This window comes from Squalius cephalus (assembly GCF_949319135.1).
Source record: "Squalius cephalus genome assembly, chromosome: 7".
NCBI lineage: Eukaryota > Metazoa > Chordata > Actinopteri > Cypriniformes > Leuciscidae > Squalius > Squalius cephalus.
In genome coordinates, this window is record NC_137128.1 from 46044907 (window position 1) to 46062152 (window position 17246).

Sequence of the window (17246 nt, forward strand, 5' to 3'; positions counted from 1 at the left end):
GGACGTGGATTTTAATGTTAAGACTAAAAAAAAAAAGGATTTAGATTTATCAGCTAATATATCGGTTATCGGCTTTCAAATATAAAGAATTATCGGTATCGGACGAAATTTTCATATCGCTGCATCCCTAAGGCTCGATCCTCGTCTGTGAATCCAGAGGGAAAACGATCAACACGATCTAATACAGTCTATAGTGGCTATTTGTCCATAAACTTAAACAAAACTAATAATATCAAACTTCTCAAATGGCCACTGAGGCTACGTCATGGGTTAGGCTTTACGCAGGTTTAGAGGTACCAAAGTAAACTAATGTCCATAACATAAAATGAGGTTTATTTACACATATAAGCAAGCTCACAGGCATTTTCTGCTGCCTCTCTTACGCTGGTAAAAAACCATATGCCCTCGCCGCCCCGAGGTCCCTCCCACCTTGACCTACTTATGTAAATTAACATAGCACCATGTGACCAATAAACAACAATATAAGTAAACAAAAAAAATAAGCATAAATACAAAATAAAACAAATTAACTTTAGCAAGAAAAGAAAGGAAATAAATTAGGCTATAACTTAACTTAAAGGGATAGTTCAGGATTTTAGACATGAATCTCTATAGCTTCCCCATAAGCAGTGTGGTGCATTGACCATGACTTACCCCCGACAGCGTCCTGTGAGCCGAGCTCCGGTCCAGTTTTGGTCAAGATGAAATTAGTCCGGCAAGTTTGCTGGGGTCACGGCAATAAAGCTTTTTTCTTCTCAAATCAATATGTGTTCAAAAGAGTGATATATTTGCAGCACAAAACCGCTGTCTATGGAGAGGTCAGACCTCGTAATGGCTTGGCACTATTTTCTTCCCCGTCATATCACTGCGCGCTGCCGCTACCTACAGCCAGCTGGGAGCCGCGCACGTGTCACTTTGTTTACAGCTCGTAAAGAGAACGATAACATGTCTGACTACAGCAGCGACGATGACAACATTGACTTCGACACACAGCCAAAAGGATATCTTTACGAAGCTTCTTTATCTTCGCCAGTTTGGTGTTCACATTGAAGCCCAGAGCAATGAGCCAAAGTCGCCTCAGAGCAACATCTGCCACAGGAAATCTTTGAAATGTGTGAGGAGAAAGCGCCACATCTTTGTTTGTACAGTCCGGATAGTCACAAGTCCGCACCATTTTCTACAAAGCTTGTACAAACTGATCGCTCTTGGTGAGTAGCTATGTTAGCTCGTTCGTGTAGCTGTTCTGAGCACGTAAACACTGCTGTAAACACTGCCGAACAACTGAAAAAGTGGTGTGCGCCTGCGCAGCTCCCAGCTGGCTGTAGATAGCGGCAGCGCGCAGTGATATGACAGGGGAGAAAATAGTGCCAAGCCATTACGAGGTCTGACCTCTCCATAGACAACGTTTTAGTGACGCAAATATATCACTCTTTTGAACACATATTGATTTGAGAAGAAAAAAGCTTTATTGCCGTGACCCCAGCAAACTTGCCGGACTAATTTCATCTTGACCAAAACTGGACCGGAGCTCGGCTCACAGGACGCTGTCGGGGGTAAGTCATGGTCAATGCACCACACTGCTTATGGGGAAGCTATAGAGATTCATGTCTAAAATCCTGAACTATCCCTTTAAGCCTAAAATAAACAAAGTGAAAAATAGCTCCAATACAGTCCTGTCGTCTGATTGACAGTTCAGACTTTAGCAAGTAAAAGTCTTTAGGTATAATTGTTAAACATCCACCTTGTGTCTTTTTGTTCTGTGAAAGCGTAAGAATAACCTTTTTTACCATAAAAAAAGTCTAAATGATCCTGATCCCAGCAGAAGGGTGGATTTCAGGAACAAAAACGCAATAAAACTGGATAAAAAAAAAACATTTATAGATTATTTTGCTTTTGATTTGTTTAACCATTGAAGTAATAAAGTAGAAGTAGACTATTAAGCCTTTCAGTCCAGTAAAGTAGGGATTCGCCGATATGAACATCTCGTCCGATACCGATAATTCTTTATATTTGAAAGCCGATAACCGATATATCGGCCGATAAATCTAAATCAAATTTTTATATAATTTTTGAGAGCCTGATTACATTATAAGTCTCCATTAAAAGCCAAACACACAATTATGATGTTCTCATTATTATTTGATGTAGCCGATATGACAGACTTGCATGAGCCATAAAAGCCTCAAAACATCAAACACACACTTTCATGTCAGGCTTTACAGGGTTACACACATGTTTATTCTCATAGTATTAAAAAAATCAAGGCAATAATACAGCTAGGAGTTAAACATTACCATCGTTTAACGAAGAAAAAAAGCTGAAGGTCGGCCAGGCTGTAAAATATCCCTAAACATCCTAAGTTGCTTCTCTTTTTTTTAAAAGATTTAATTGAATAGTTTAAGAAATAAACAGTTTAATCACCATTACTGACCTTTTCTCGTGATTATTGAGTATTAGTGTTTAGATAAAACCATGCCAATAAAGAAACACCCTCGGAATCACACACTACACGAATAAATAAGCAGAATATGACTGATAAACTACAGTAAACAGTCGAGTTCCTCAGTGTTATCTTGACCTGAGCTCGTTAGCTTAGCATGCTACTGTCAGGTCGAGACAAGGACAAAACGGTTAATAAACATCAATCAAGAGATAATAATAGTAAAACATGGGGGTTCTCCCGACGTGTGAAGTTTTACCATGTTCTTACCATGTTTTCGCGATAGACGCGTATTTCTGTCCGATTATTTTGCCCAACATTGTCAGATGTGTGTGGAGGGCAAGACGAGAATGGCAGCAAACGCGCACAGGAATCTACGGATGACGCGTCATCGGCCCGCGACATGAGCGGAAATGCAGTGCGCCGTTACACATTAAAAGTCTCTAAAAAGCGTTCACTTTTGTGCTATTAAAGTCTTCTTCCGCCATGTTTATATTTTTTTGTCGTTAAGGTGGAAGTCACGCGTTCCAAAGAAGATCATGTGTCTGTTATTCTTAAAGAGTTTAAATTCTTAAAATAATAAATAGCCAATTTTGTTCATGATAGTAATGATGTTCAGCAGGAGGCGCTCTGAGACTAAACATGTGCAATCTCTTCATTTATTCAAGTATATATATTATATTATTTATATTAAGTACTGTACTGTTGATGCATTTTATTAATTTATTTCAATCAAATTATTTCAATCAAATGCATTCATTATTTATTTAAATCAAACATATATTTATTTGAATCAATTTATTTAGTTAAATATTTTTTATTTTTAGTTATTTGTATCAAATGTATTCTTTAAATAACATTTTATTTATATTATTTTTTAATTACGAATGTTATTTAAACACATTTATTTATTTGAATTAATTTGTTAATTTAAGATTTATTTTTATTTAAATAACATTTTATTTGTATCAAATTAGTAAACTAAAACAGTCCATCTTAATCTAATGTGTTAATTAAATTGATTAGTTTTAAATTCATTTTAATATTTTACTTGAATCAAATGTAGTTATTTGTATCAAATGCATTTATTTTATTTAATAAATACATTTTTATTTTATTCAAATGTTTAATGTATTTAGTTATTTATCGTTTTTTCATAACATTATTTAAATACAATTTTATTTGAATCAAAAATGTTATGCAGTTATGTATTTGTCATGTTAATCAAAGTTTACTTTCAATTATTTTAATTAAACATGTAACTTTATGTGCATTAAAATAACTTATTTTAATCAAATGTAGTAATTTATTTATATTTCAAATTATTTTAATGTATTAATTTATTATTTAAATATAAAATAACATTTTATTTTGATGTATTTATTTATATAATTTTTTTATATATTTATATATAACTTCAATCAAATGTTTTTTTTAATCAATTATTTAAAAACAATTTTTTTTTACTTTAATCAAATATTTATTTAGTTTGTTTGATCTCATTTTTATTTTTTTTTACTCTACACCTCCAGCACTACCTTGCCAAACCTAGTGTGAAAACCCCTGAGAAACAGGAGAGAGTGTGAGTGTGAGTGTGTGTGTGTGTGTGTGTGTGTGTGTGTGTGTGTGTGCACGCAGAACAGAATTCATGCAAACATCTCAATGTTTACAAAGAAAGTACTTTATTTGCTCAGAGGAGCAAGAATTCACTTTAACATACATCTGGAATTCTCATGTCCCTCTTCATGTGAATTTATAAAATATTCTCAAGTTGAAGCCACAAGACGTGACGTTTCAATAAAACCTGACTGACTCCAGGATAAAACTGAACAAAACGATGCAGGCACTAGTACATAATCACTCCCCGCGTCCGGAGAATGAGGAAGGCCACTCTCTCTCCTTTCAGAGTTACATTTTTGCAATACATAAACAAGAATAATTCATATAATCATCCTTTAATGGTAAAAGATGATGTTAGTACTAATGAAGAAAAACAAAAATGATCTCTAGAGATAAACTCGGTACTGTGTTTCCCTTCAATTTGGAACGAAAACGTCTACGAATGAAACCACTAAATGTTGGTTTCCTCAAAGTTTTGGGCAGGTATTGACACAAACGCAGTATTTTGCACAGTGATTATTTACCTTATAAACAAGTGTGAGAAAACGCAAAAATTGGCATCTCTAATTTCTTACACGAGAAAAAAAAAAAAAAAAAAAAAAAATTATTTCCAAGATCTCCCGTTATAAAAAAAAAAAAAAAAAAAAAAAAGCTTACGAAAATTGCAACAGAAATATGAAACACAATTTGTTCCTGGCAACTAGGTTTTTGCCATTTATCTAACATTTAAAATCAACATAGATAATAACAAAAACAAGTTAACACAAACATTTAACAGAACTTTATAAAAGAAGTAAAAAAAACTCGGGTCGTCCTGTAAAGACCCTTCGCAAAACCCACAATCTATTTCTCTCTACTCTTCAGTAGAAATATTGACAAATTCTGTCGTGAATCAACACGTTAAAGTTGATCAGACGATGATCGCGGCCGGATCTGAGGAGTGAAGCTCCACGCCAGAGTCCAGCTGAAGTTCATCATCGACTGAGACACGCGTGAAATGCTCGAAGACTCGGAGGGTTTCTCGTGTGGTTCAGTTTGAGACCGTATAAAAATGAGTTGCTAATGTAAATGAGACGCACTAAAAAGAGAATATTATTATCCAGCGTTTTCCAATACTTATGAAATACACAGAGAAAAACACAAGCTCTGGTGAATGATGGCAGACGTTAGAAGGAATCGCACAAAAACATCGGCAGACATTTCACCCAGAAAAATATTAATAATGATATGTTGATTCATTTTCTTCAGGTGTGTGTGTGTGTGTGTGTGTGTGTGTGTGTGTGTGTGTGTGTGTGTGTGTGTGTATATATATATATATATATATATATAGTTTAAAAAATCATCAACATTTTTTATGCATGTATATGTATATATATATATATATATATATATATAGTGTGTGTGTGTGTATATATGTACATACAAAAAAATGTTGATTATTTTTTAGCTATATATACATTTGTGTTTGTATATATGCGTGTATATATATATATATATATTATACATATATATAAATTCAACATATTTTATGTATATATAGACATAAAATTGTTGATGTATATATTTTTCTTCAGATAAATTTTATATATATATATATATATATATACACATACATATATATATTTCATCTGAGGAAAATTAAATACACACACACATATATAAATAAATTAAGACCTACATTTTTAAGATAATTATTTTAAGATTTACTTGAGTTAAAAAAAAAAAAAAGATTATGTCTCTTAAATCATATTCTACTGTAATACAGTAAAAATAAATACTGTAATAATGTTTTCTAAAGTTAAATTAAGAATAATGATGTAAATGTCAGTGAAAATGTCAATGCAAAAAAACAACATCTAAATATCCTTAAAAACAGGCCCAATTTTCTTTGAAGAAAAAATATTTCGGTTTTAAAGGGTGAAACGTGACGGTTTTTGCGCGATTCGCGCATCCCCAAAAACAACGTGTATCAAAAATGCATTTCCTTCCAACATCTTAAACACAAAACGGTACAAAAAAGAAAGTTAAACTTGAATACATTTACTACAAAAAGAAGGAATCTGTTCCCACAGCGGAGCTTGACCTCTCGTTGAATAGCAAAGGCTCATGGGTCGGTGTGTGTGTGTTTGTGTGTGTGTGTGTGTGTGTGTGCTATATAACAGCACACTGTAATTCTGACATCACTCCATCAACAGCAGGACGGTCCCGGGCCGTTTCTCACGGGTGATTTCCACCAATGGTCCATGAGTGTGTGTGTTCGTGAGCCGAGCGAGCGGCTCGGGAAGTGTACTGTGTGTATGTGAGTCTTCCAACACATCTGTTTATAATATATAAATCAAGAATGTGTGTATGTGTGTGGACTCTGGAACAAGAACAGGAAGATAAGGCCACGTCGACGGAGAGATTCCTTACGTCAGGATCTGTCGAGAGCGAAAACAACAACAGCCGCGTCAGAAATGCATTCAAGATGTAAGCTGGTTTTCATTCATTCAGAGTAAAAACACATTTCAACCGCAATGTTTGTTGTGGAAACTTAAAAGAGGAGCTATTATGCTTTTTTACATGTTTATTTTTCATGTTTGAGCATGAAAAAGAGTTATTCTCTATATCAGCTTCTCTGTTTCTGAACTCCCTGAAACGCCTCCATTGCATATAGACAAACGGCTAGCAGTGACATCAGCGCAATCCACCTGTCACTCAAGTGGTCACGCCCCTAATTATGCAGAACTTAAAGGCTTAATATAATTTAAACGGATGAGTTATAAAACAATTCACCCCCCTCACAGTCGTCATGAAGGGCAAAATTAGCTTTATAGACCAAAATCACTTTTTGTACCAGACTGTAAACATGTTTTTTTCTGCGATAAAGTTGGGCATTTTAACATGCGGGTCTATGGGATTGTCTCTCTTCTGCAGCCGGCCTCTAGTGGCCAGTCGATGAACTGCAGTTTAAGTCACTTCAGTGTTTGATTCAAGAGAGAGACGGAAATGTTGCCGCTTGCTCCATTGTAGTCTTGAGTTTCTTCCGGGAACGAACACGTCACAATATTCCTCATTATAATAATTAATACGCAGAATAAAGGGGCGGGGCCTGGTTGAGTTAGTTAGTAGTGTGTTAAACTGGTGGTTATGGTAAGGGGCGTGGCATTTCCCAAACACACTCAAAGCGCTCGACCAATCACAACACACTGCTCCAGCCGACCAATCAGAGCACAGTGTGCTTTTCAGAAGGAGGGGCTTCATAGAGACAGGAACTAAACAGAGCGTTACTGAATTAAAATGTAATGTAATTAAAATGTAATATACTGTATGATGTCACAGAACTTGGCAAAATTTCAATGAATAAATCAAAAGTAGTGCTTAATCAAATAGAGATATGGAGTACTATCTGTGAATATTAAAGCACAAAAAGACTTATTAGAAATATTGAGTCTGCATGTTCTGCAGTAATAATAGTGATACAAATAATTAAGGATACCGTTATTAAGAAAAATCACAATTTTTAGCCATGTTTTAAACCATAAACCAGCACATTGTTTTCCCAAAATAAAAGGAATTGTTACATTTTCTAAAAATGAAATTTAAAAAAATATTATTTTTTAAATAAATTAAAAAAAAAAAATTACAAAGAAAAAAATATAAATTTAGCTTTTAATAAATTGATGTTGAATTGAACAAGCTCAATTAATTCAACAGGTTTTTTGATGACTAAAATGTAATTTAAGTGAAATCCAGAAAAATGAAAACAGAAAAAAAAAAAGTTAGATTCCCACATGAATAATCACATCTATACCTTTAATGGCGTGCAAGTCGCTCTGGATAAACGCATCTGCCAAATGCATGAATATAATAAATAAAACTACTATCTAATAATAATGCCAAATTCTGCATTTTAATCAACAGTACATTTTTTGTTAACCTTTTACCATATGTCTTGGAGTATCGCAATAATATCGTATTGTGAGTTCAGTATCGTGATATGTATCGAATGATATGCATCTGCCAAATGCATGAATATAATCAATGAAACCACTATCTACCAGTCAGTCACACACCTGAATGTTACATGTGTCCATGTCCGTCTCCACCCAGACCAGACAACATCTGAGGGTCTCCTGTGACCTTCTCCTCCTCTCTCCTCTTCAGACACGCCGCCTTCGGGTTCAGATTACGCTCTGGAGGACACAGGGATTCATGTCAGATATTAAAGTGAGCGTTTACTGTCAGATTACAGTGAAATGAAGCGGCTCGCAGTCAAACAGCAGTGAAGGAGCTTTAAGAGTCACTTCTGAACTGATGGAAGAGCAAGAAACACAATGTGATTTAGACAAGTACGACATAATGCTAGGAAAAAAAACACGTCTGGTTCATAATTCATTTTTATTACTGCAATGTGACTTTTTATACTATTTTATACTATATATGTTTGTGCTATATATTTTTTTTAATTTTTTTTATTTATTATTATACAATATTTAGATTTTTTTTAAAAGTATTTATTCATGACCACAATATACAGTAAGATAATCTAATGACAATAACACTTAAGAATAATATATTATTTAATTTTATTTATATTTTTATATATATATATATATATATATATATATATATATAAAATGTACAAAAAAATACATAAAACATATAAGATAAGAAGATTTTTTTAAACAAATTCCTGATAAGAAGTTATCAGGAGAATATATATATATAATTTTATTATAATACAATTAGAATTTTTACATTTCATTATTTTATTTAAGATGATTAAATCTTTTATATTTAAAATAATATAAAATTGACATAATATATGTATATGAGAGTTATCCATATATACATCTTATTGTCATCAAATTTCATAATGCAACAAATTGTAATGGTCATAAGAAGGCTTAATTTTCCACAACAAATAAAATTTCTTATATTTTTTGGGTGAATTTATCATATAATCTAAATAAAATTGTCAATGTCACATGCAACAAATTGTAACTGTCAAAATGCGGCTTGATTTTAACAAACAAATATTTTGTTTTTGGGTGAAATATGACTTGTTTTTGTGAGATTCACCCCAACATCTTTTGTCGTTTCAATCAGTCCAGTGCTTATCTTTGAAAGCAAATGTCGTCATCCTACTTGTGTACATCACGAGGCAGAAGGTGTACAACAGTGAGATGTTAAAGCTCAGCACACACACACACACACACATAAACAGAGTGGTTAGTGTAAGCGAGGAGAGAGCTCTCAGTAGCAGTGGTGTCTCGTGATTCTTGGCAGGACGTAGCGTTGTCAAAGTACCGACTTCGGCACCAAGTCGGTACTGAAATGTAAAAAATGTGACGCTTTCAGCGCTGTTGAGTGGAATCGTAAACTCCTCTGATTGGCCGTTGTGTTTACGAGCTCATCGGATATGATTGGCTACAATGATCAACACATGGAAGTGTTTGAAAGTATTTTAAAAACGGGAGCGTTTGAAAGCACAAGCCGGACCAGTCCGGTCACGCTGTTGACTGCTACTCCTCCTGGAGCTTTAACTCTACAACCTCCAAACTCAGACTTGACCTTCAGACTCTTCTGAAGTTAGTTGCTATTTCTTTTCTAACTGATCGGACTTGTGGTTTTCCTAAAAATGACCACTAAAACTCGGAAAAAATCCCATTGACTGTTCAAATGAGCAAGGACTGTTCAGACTGCAACTGTCGAAATTCAAATTTAAACTGCCAGAAGCTCATTAGATTCAATTAAACTACCATTCTATGTAATATTTCTAATCCACTGAGACTCATTTAAACTTATAAACTCATGAATTTATACACTTATGAATACTTAAACTCATAAAGCGTTATTGATGTATATTTACAACGTTTTTGAAGCGCTGATCATTATAGCTGTGACGACCTGTCTCTTTAATGGGGTTTTCCTCAGCGTTGGACTGATTACTCCGCCCTCCCGCATGATCACATCGGTGACACCGGTTGCCAACTTCCCTTTTCACCTTTAAAAGCAGCAAGACGGATGGCAGATGCGGGCGATCTATTTGATTGGCTTATTAAAACTTGCTTATGTTTCTTTTTTGCATGCATCATTACATTACCATGCAATCACAGACATATCCGATGAGCTTGTGAGCACAACGGCCAATCAGAGGAGTTTACAATTCCACTCGACAGCGCTCAAAGTATCACATTTTTTTAATTTCAGTACCGACTTGGTACTTTACTATGTTTGTTAGGGTGGAATCCTAACATTGGTTTTCCACTGGTTTGTTGATCTGGAATCTGAGGGTGCAAAAAAATCGAAACATTGAGAAAATCGCCTTTAAAGTTGTCCATTTATGTTCGCGATTGTGCTGCATTCACTCACAAAAATAAATGTTTTACATATTTACTATAGAAAGATTTACTAAATATCTTCATAGAACATGATCTTTACTTAATATCCAAATGATTTCTGGCATAAAAGAAAAATTGATAACTTTGAGCCGAATTTTGATTGATAATGTATTGTTGGCTATTGCCACAAATATACCCGTGCGACTTGTTAACTGGTTTTGTGATCCAGGGTCACATATCCGATGAGCGCATGAACAGTGGCCAATCAGAGGAGTTTACATTTACATTTATTCATTTAGCAGACGCTTTTATCCAAAGCGACTTAAACACCAATAGAAGCAGTTAAACTAACAATAGGATAATATTTTAATTTTATATCATCAAATTTTTATTTTTTATATATAATATACAATTTAATATTCTAAATATAATTTAATGATTTTAAATAAACAAATTAATATATAAAAATTCAAATTATATTATAATAATATATATATATATATAAATTTTTTTATATAATTTTTAAATGCATATATTTTATTTAATAAAAAAATATTTTTTTAAATATTTTTTATTAAAAATAAAAAATTATACAAATTCTAATTATTTAAAAAATATATAATATATATATATATATATATAATAACTTATTTTATATATGCATATAATGTATAAATAAATAATTTAATCATTTTAATTAAATTTAAAATGTAAATCTAATGCAGTACAAGTACTTTTTTAATGAATTTTTTCATGAATAGATATAGAATAGATGAGAAAGTGTTAGTATTAATGGATCAAGTGTTGCCGAAAGTTTACGATTTACGATCAAGTTTACGATTCCGCTCAAAGCGTCACATTTTTAAAACTTCAGTACCGAAATCGGTACTTTTGACAACTGTAGCCGGACGGTTTGTGTCCAGTATGGTGTCCTACCTCGCACCTGCCTCTCCAGGCCCAGGATCACCTGCACGGCCTGCTGGAGGATGATGAGTTTAGTCTGAGCCTTGTCGCTCTTCAGGTGCGTCTGACACATGCGGCCCAGCTCCCTGAAGGCCTCGTTAATGTCCCGCACGCGCACACGCTCGCGAGCGTTATTGGCCATGCGTCGCTCGCGCTCGCGCTGCTCCTTCTCCTCCGCCGTCAGACACTCCTCCGACACGCTGCTGCCGGGGGCAACCAGGCGCTCGTTAGACACCTCGTTAACTCATTTAGACTCTCGTTAAATCCATCCTACACATTCATGAACTGTGTTGGCTTCATTAAGTTGCAACGACTGAAGAACCTGTTCATTACTGTAGATTTGCTCTGCATGGTTTCCAAACTCTCTGGATGAAGTATATCATCTTTTTTTATTATTTAATATTATTAAATTATACTTGATATCTATAACAATATTTACATTTTATAAAGTATTATATACATCTAAAAATTTTTAAATTATAATATATATGTATAATTTTATAGAGTTTTTATATTTTACATTTTTTAATTAATTAAAATTATTAAATTATCAATAATACTTATATATCATATGCATGCATGCATATATATATATATATATATATATATATATATATATATATGTTCTAGAATAATTAGAATTTGTATGTTTTATTTTGAATAAATAATATTCAAAATATATATTTTTTTAATTAAATATAATACTATATGCATTTAAAAATTATATATGTAATTGTATTATAATATAATTAGAATTTTTATATTTTAATAGTTTATTATTTAAAATCAATAAATTATATTTCGGATAATTAATTGTATATTGCATATAAAAAATTAGATATAAAATTTAAATATTATAAATATCAATTATGATATTTATATATAATATTAATATTATAAAATAAATATTATAAAATAATATTAATTAATAACATTAATAGTAATTATTATTAATATTATACAGTAATATATATATACACACTTTTCCACAGCATTAAAATGTCCTAAATATTCCCTGCAGAACCCTAGTGTCATTACGCAAAACAAATCCTGTTGAACATTAGGACTCCAAAACCAGCATTCTGCTTAATCTCAGAGCAACGCTGAGACGAACAGGAGGAGCCAGTTAAACGAGGGATGACGAGGAGATCCAGCGGAGGAGAGGAGAGGAGAGCGGGACTGATCCTGAGCATCTCGCGTTCATCGGGAATCGACACGCAAAACAAGACGCCGACGGGCGGATCACAGCGGCTGCGTTTACATGCACAACTTCAGTTTCAGAAGTCATTAAGATTGATGAATCTGAATGTAATCTGAATATAGTGTTTACATTTTTTCTTATTGTCGGTTTTCTTACTGAACTGGAAAAAAATGCATTTAAATTAGCAGCTCCTTCAGCCTGGAATAACCTTACAAAATAAGTGTAAACTCAGGTTTCATTGGACATTTTTAAAGTGATTTTGAAAGACTTGGAGACAGAAACATCTGTTTTTGTAGATGCTTTGCCTGACTAATGTATTGATCTACTTATTTTATTATTAAATATTGCCTGTGTATTTTCCATTCATGTATGGATGAATGTTATTTGTTAAACCCACATGAGTTGTGTCGCTGATAATCTTGAACAGGACGCTCTTACAAAAGAGATTTTTAATCTCAATGTGCTTTCTTTCTTGGTAAAATAAAAGTAATAATAATAACAACAACAACAACAACAAGAACGCTAAACATGTGATCAGGTTGATGTGCGCGTTTATATGTCACAAGCTTTAAATCGCAAGTGATTTTTTGACATGCACACATGAATATACATAATTTCCCAATGTTTGCATATAATAACTATTCTCCTACATTGGTTATGTATTTGTGTTAAACAGCAGACTTAATATTTATCTATTTCTGGTCATAATTTGGAGTAAATGAGCATATGAACAGTTGTGTTATATTGATCACGCAGTAAAAATGCCCAAAACCAGTCGCCTGTGGATGAGAATCCGAATTTTATAATGACGGGAAACTCATTTATTCAACGTAAAGAACTGCGCGTCATTCGTCATTACGCTATTTCTACCTCACTGCACATGCGCAGCCCTTTCAGTTTCGGCTTTCAATCCGATCAAGTGTTTACATGTCCTCTCGATCGGATTAGAAAAGGAATAAACCGCCCCTTTCATTCGGATCGATTGAGGCGTTTACACAAAGGCTTTTTTGAGCCGTCGATACGATTACCGGCGGGATATTTGTGTGCATGTAAACGTAGCGAGTGTCAGTGGGTTTCAGGAGGCCTGTGGGAACTGCCACGGAGCGAAAGAGCGCAAGTGACAGACGAGAGGACAGCAAGATGAGAGAGATGCACCGTCTGCCCAGAACCGAACAGAAACACACACTGCCACTGAGAGAGCCAGACAGAAGACAAGATGAGGTGAATGCGACTGTCTCATCGTAAACGCATCCCGCGGGTGAGATGCATTTATGCAGCATGAGACTTAAAAAAACCTGCAAAGAAAAAAGGGCTGAAGAACAGATGGAGAGATGGGTAAAAAGAAAAACAACCTGGCAAACAGGGTTAAACATGACATGCAAGCATTAATCAGATCGCTGCAATCCGAAAGCGACTAGAAGGGAAACACAAATGAACGTCGAATCCTCTAATCTGCGAGGTTAATGCCTGCGGAAGAAGCCTTTCAGAGCAGATCGAAGGGAGACGGACATGCAACAGTTAAAAGAAAGGAAACTATAAGGTGTGTGAAGACAGATTTTAAAAAGGATTGGTTGCATGCATTATGCATTATTAAAAGAATAATCAAAACCCCATCATTTACTCAACCCTCATGTCTCGCGTGTTTCTTTTCTGGAAAACAAAACGAGAGATTTATCAGGTTACTGACGCCTCTTTTCAACTAAAACATCAAAAATGACAAAAGCAGCACTATAAGAGTCATAATAAGAGTCCAGACAAGAAGTGCACTATATTTCATGTCTTCTGAGGTCATGTGATCATTTGAGATGTATTCACTGAAAAAAAATCTTGTTTGTTTAGACTTGTCATGTCATATACATGTTTGCACCAGTAGTTTAACTAAAACTATTAAAACATTTTTGTTAATTGAAATAAAATAAAATAAGAATAGATGAACAACAAACTAAGAAAATGAAATGTTGCATTAGCAACTAACTGAAATAAGTTGAAGCGCTAGAGTAACGATCCGGACATAAATACCTAAAACTGAACTAAAACTAAAAACTGAGATAAAAATAAATTAAACCTAATATAAAAAAACTAATAAGATGACAAATGCGCATGAAATTACTAAACTAATACTATTTTTAAAATTATTAAATTATAATTTACATGTATATTAAATTATATGCATATTAGAAATAAAAATTATATAATATATTAATTATATATATATATATATATATATATATATATATATATATATATATATATATATATATATATATATATATATATGCACAATTATTTTATTATGAATTGAATAAAAACATTTAAAATATTACATTTTTATTTAAAATCATATAAAAATGTAATATATGCATATAAGAAAAAGAAAACAATTAACTGGTTTATAACAATTATATATATATATATATGTATTTATATTGAATTTTTTTCACTTAAAATTAAACAATTTGTATTCAAAATATTAACATTTTTTAAATCATATTCATACAAGAACGAAAAACTACATATAACATTTTACTACAAAATAATTTAAATTTTTTACATTTTTATTATTTAAAATCATTAAATTATATTTAGAATATTACATTTTATATATTATTTATAAGCATAAAAAAAAAATACTAAAATACAGCCAAGTTTGACATCACAAATGTTTTTGTTTTTAGTGTTGTAGTAAATGTGAATGCATGACTGATGCACCAGAACGACAGAAGAAGAACAGACTTAAATTCAGGTCCGTTTCTCATACAAATACTATCATTCGACTTCAGAAGACTAGAAATATAGTGTTCAAGACATATGGGTTATACTTTCACTATGCTTTTTTGGGCTTGACAGTCCATTGCTTAGGTTGAGTAAAAGAGGAAATTTACATTTTGGGCTGAACTACTGCGACTAGCTTCAATCTTAGTTTGTTAGTTGCATGAATCTTGCAAGCAGACAGAAAATGTGAAGGGATGAAATGACAGATGACAGAATCGCATGCAGAAAGTGCAGACAGTCCCACAATCACCCTAAACAGACGCCTGTGTGGGCCGGGGGGGGGAATCACGACCGAGATTAATCTGGTGCATGATCATTACTAAAAGAACATGTTCTGGGGTTTAATGCAACTTGGTTGGCTGTTTCTAGGGCGTATTTTTCAGGCAAGACACCACAGGTGAAAAAAAAAAAAAAAAAAACCAATAGATATCATTATACTTCGATTATATTAATTATTGCAAACATTATTTTTACAACTCGTTTAAATATGCAAATGATGCATTATCTAATCGGGACCTATGATATCGTCATATCAAACACAGAAACTCAAAGGTCTTCACGGCAACCCGTCAAAATAAAAGTTGAAAAAAAGATAATAATACTAACACTATTAAGAATCATAATAACAAGAAAATATTATTAAATAAAAAAAATTAAGGAATAATACATTTTCCTTCCATGTTTTAATTCTAAAAAACATGTTTAATTTCATGATTAAAAGATTTAAATGAATGTTTTATGCCTTCATTTGAATTGCCAGAAAAATTAAAATACACGACCGAATTTATGAAAAAAATTCATAGAAATGGAAAAAAAAAAGTTTAAAAGTATTAATGAATTTTTGAAAATTTATGAATTCAATTAATTAGACATGCTTTTTGATTATTATAAATTAGTTAAACCGTTAAAATGTTGTTAAGAGTCCAGAAAATTAAACGGAATTTGAGAAAAAAACAAATGAACATATTTAAACATGTAAATGTTGTTCGACTTTTAATAAATTGTTGTTAAATTGAATAAGTTTCATGATTTCAATCAATTAGACAAGTTTTTATTTTATTTTTTTTACCAAAAATTAAGACTGAAAAATGGATTTTGAAAAAAAAAAAAATGAAAACGAATATCATAATCGAATTAAATATGCACTGATTTGCATACATTTCCAGAACAGAAATTCAAACATTATATAAAGCCAGGTTCAAAATCATTTCATATTTGATTTTTGATTTTAATCATTGAATAAATTAAATTACGGTCAACAGACTTAGAAAACATAGGAATAAAATACTATATGAATCAGGCGAATGATATACGAAGAATCACTTCAGAATAAAACTGTAATGTCTGGTGTGTGTAAGGAGATTTCTAACTTAAACTCACTGCCTGAAAAAATAATAAAAATAATAAAAAATAATATAAAAAAAATAATAAAAATAAGGATTGCAATTGATATAGATATAGATAGATAGATAAAGTGCAATAAAATAATGTATTATTTACACGTAATGAAAAGCCAAACAGCTCATAAATAATAAATAATGTATTTTGGATGGTTTCTTTCCACGAGTCTGAAACGACACGTTATGAAAAGCCAAAATAGCCCAAAATCGACCAATGCACGAAAAACGCTTTTGCTGAAAAATAAAAAATACTATAAAATGTTTAGTGTGCGTAAGGAGATTTCTGACTCAAACTCGCCGCCCATAAAGATATGGATTGTAATTGAAATCTACAGACGCAAATAGATAAAGTGCAATAAAATGATGTATTTTGTTATGAAAAGTTGCAAGTAAAACGCTTTTAGCCTGTAGTGTCTTGCCTTTTTGCCCCCAAAACATCATGCATTTAAATCCCTCATGCAACAACTCCGTCGTCCTCCCCTCGCGACCCAACCAGGCGTTCGGACCACAGACAAGATCTCCGC

General features: G+C 32.6%; 2 protein-coding genes across 7 annotated transcripts in view; both read right to left on the minus strand.

The window, feature by feature from the left end:
* Positions 1-2866, minus strand: part of uqcr11 (ubiquinol-cytochrome c reductase, complex III subunit XI) — a 6033-nt gene extending 3167 nt beyond the window's left edge. The window contains exon 1 of the mRNA XM_079876944.1: positions 2711-2866. Within this exon, the coding sequence (XP_079733070.1) occupies positions 2711-2760 (50 nt within the window). The 5' untranslated portion in view covers positions 2761-2866. The remainder of the gene's footprint in view (positions 1-2710) is intronic.
* Positions 2867-5717: 2851 nt separating this feature from the next.
* Positions 5718-17246, minus strand: part of tcf3a (transcription factor 3a) — a 53430-nt gene continuing 41901 nt past the window's right edge. Inside the window, exons 19-21 of one of the 6 annotated variants that reach the window (XM_079876917.1) lie at positions 14177-14200; positions 8116-8235; positions 5718-6480 (exon numbers count right to left, since the gene is read on the minus strand). In XM_079876917.1, the coding sequence (XP_079733043.1) occupies positions 8123-8235; positions 14177-14200 (137 nt within the window). In that variant the 3' untranslated portion in view covers positions 5718-6480; positions 8116-8122. Of the gene's footprint in view, positions 6481-8115; positions 8236-11322; positions 11553-14176; positions 14201-17246 lie in introns of those variants that run through there. The other 5 variants (XM_079876919.1, XM_079876916.1, XM_079876918.1 and 2 more) reach the window with 5 other exon arrangements.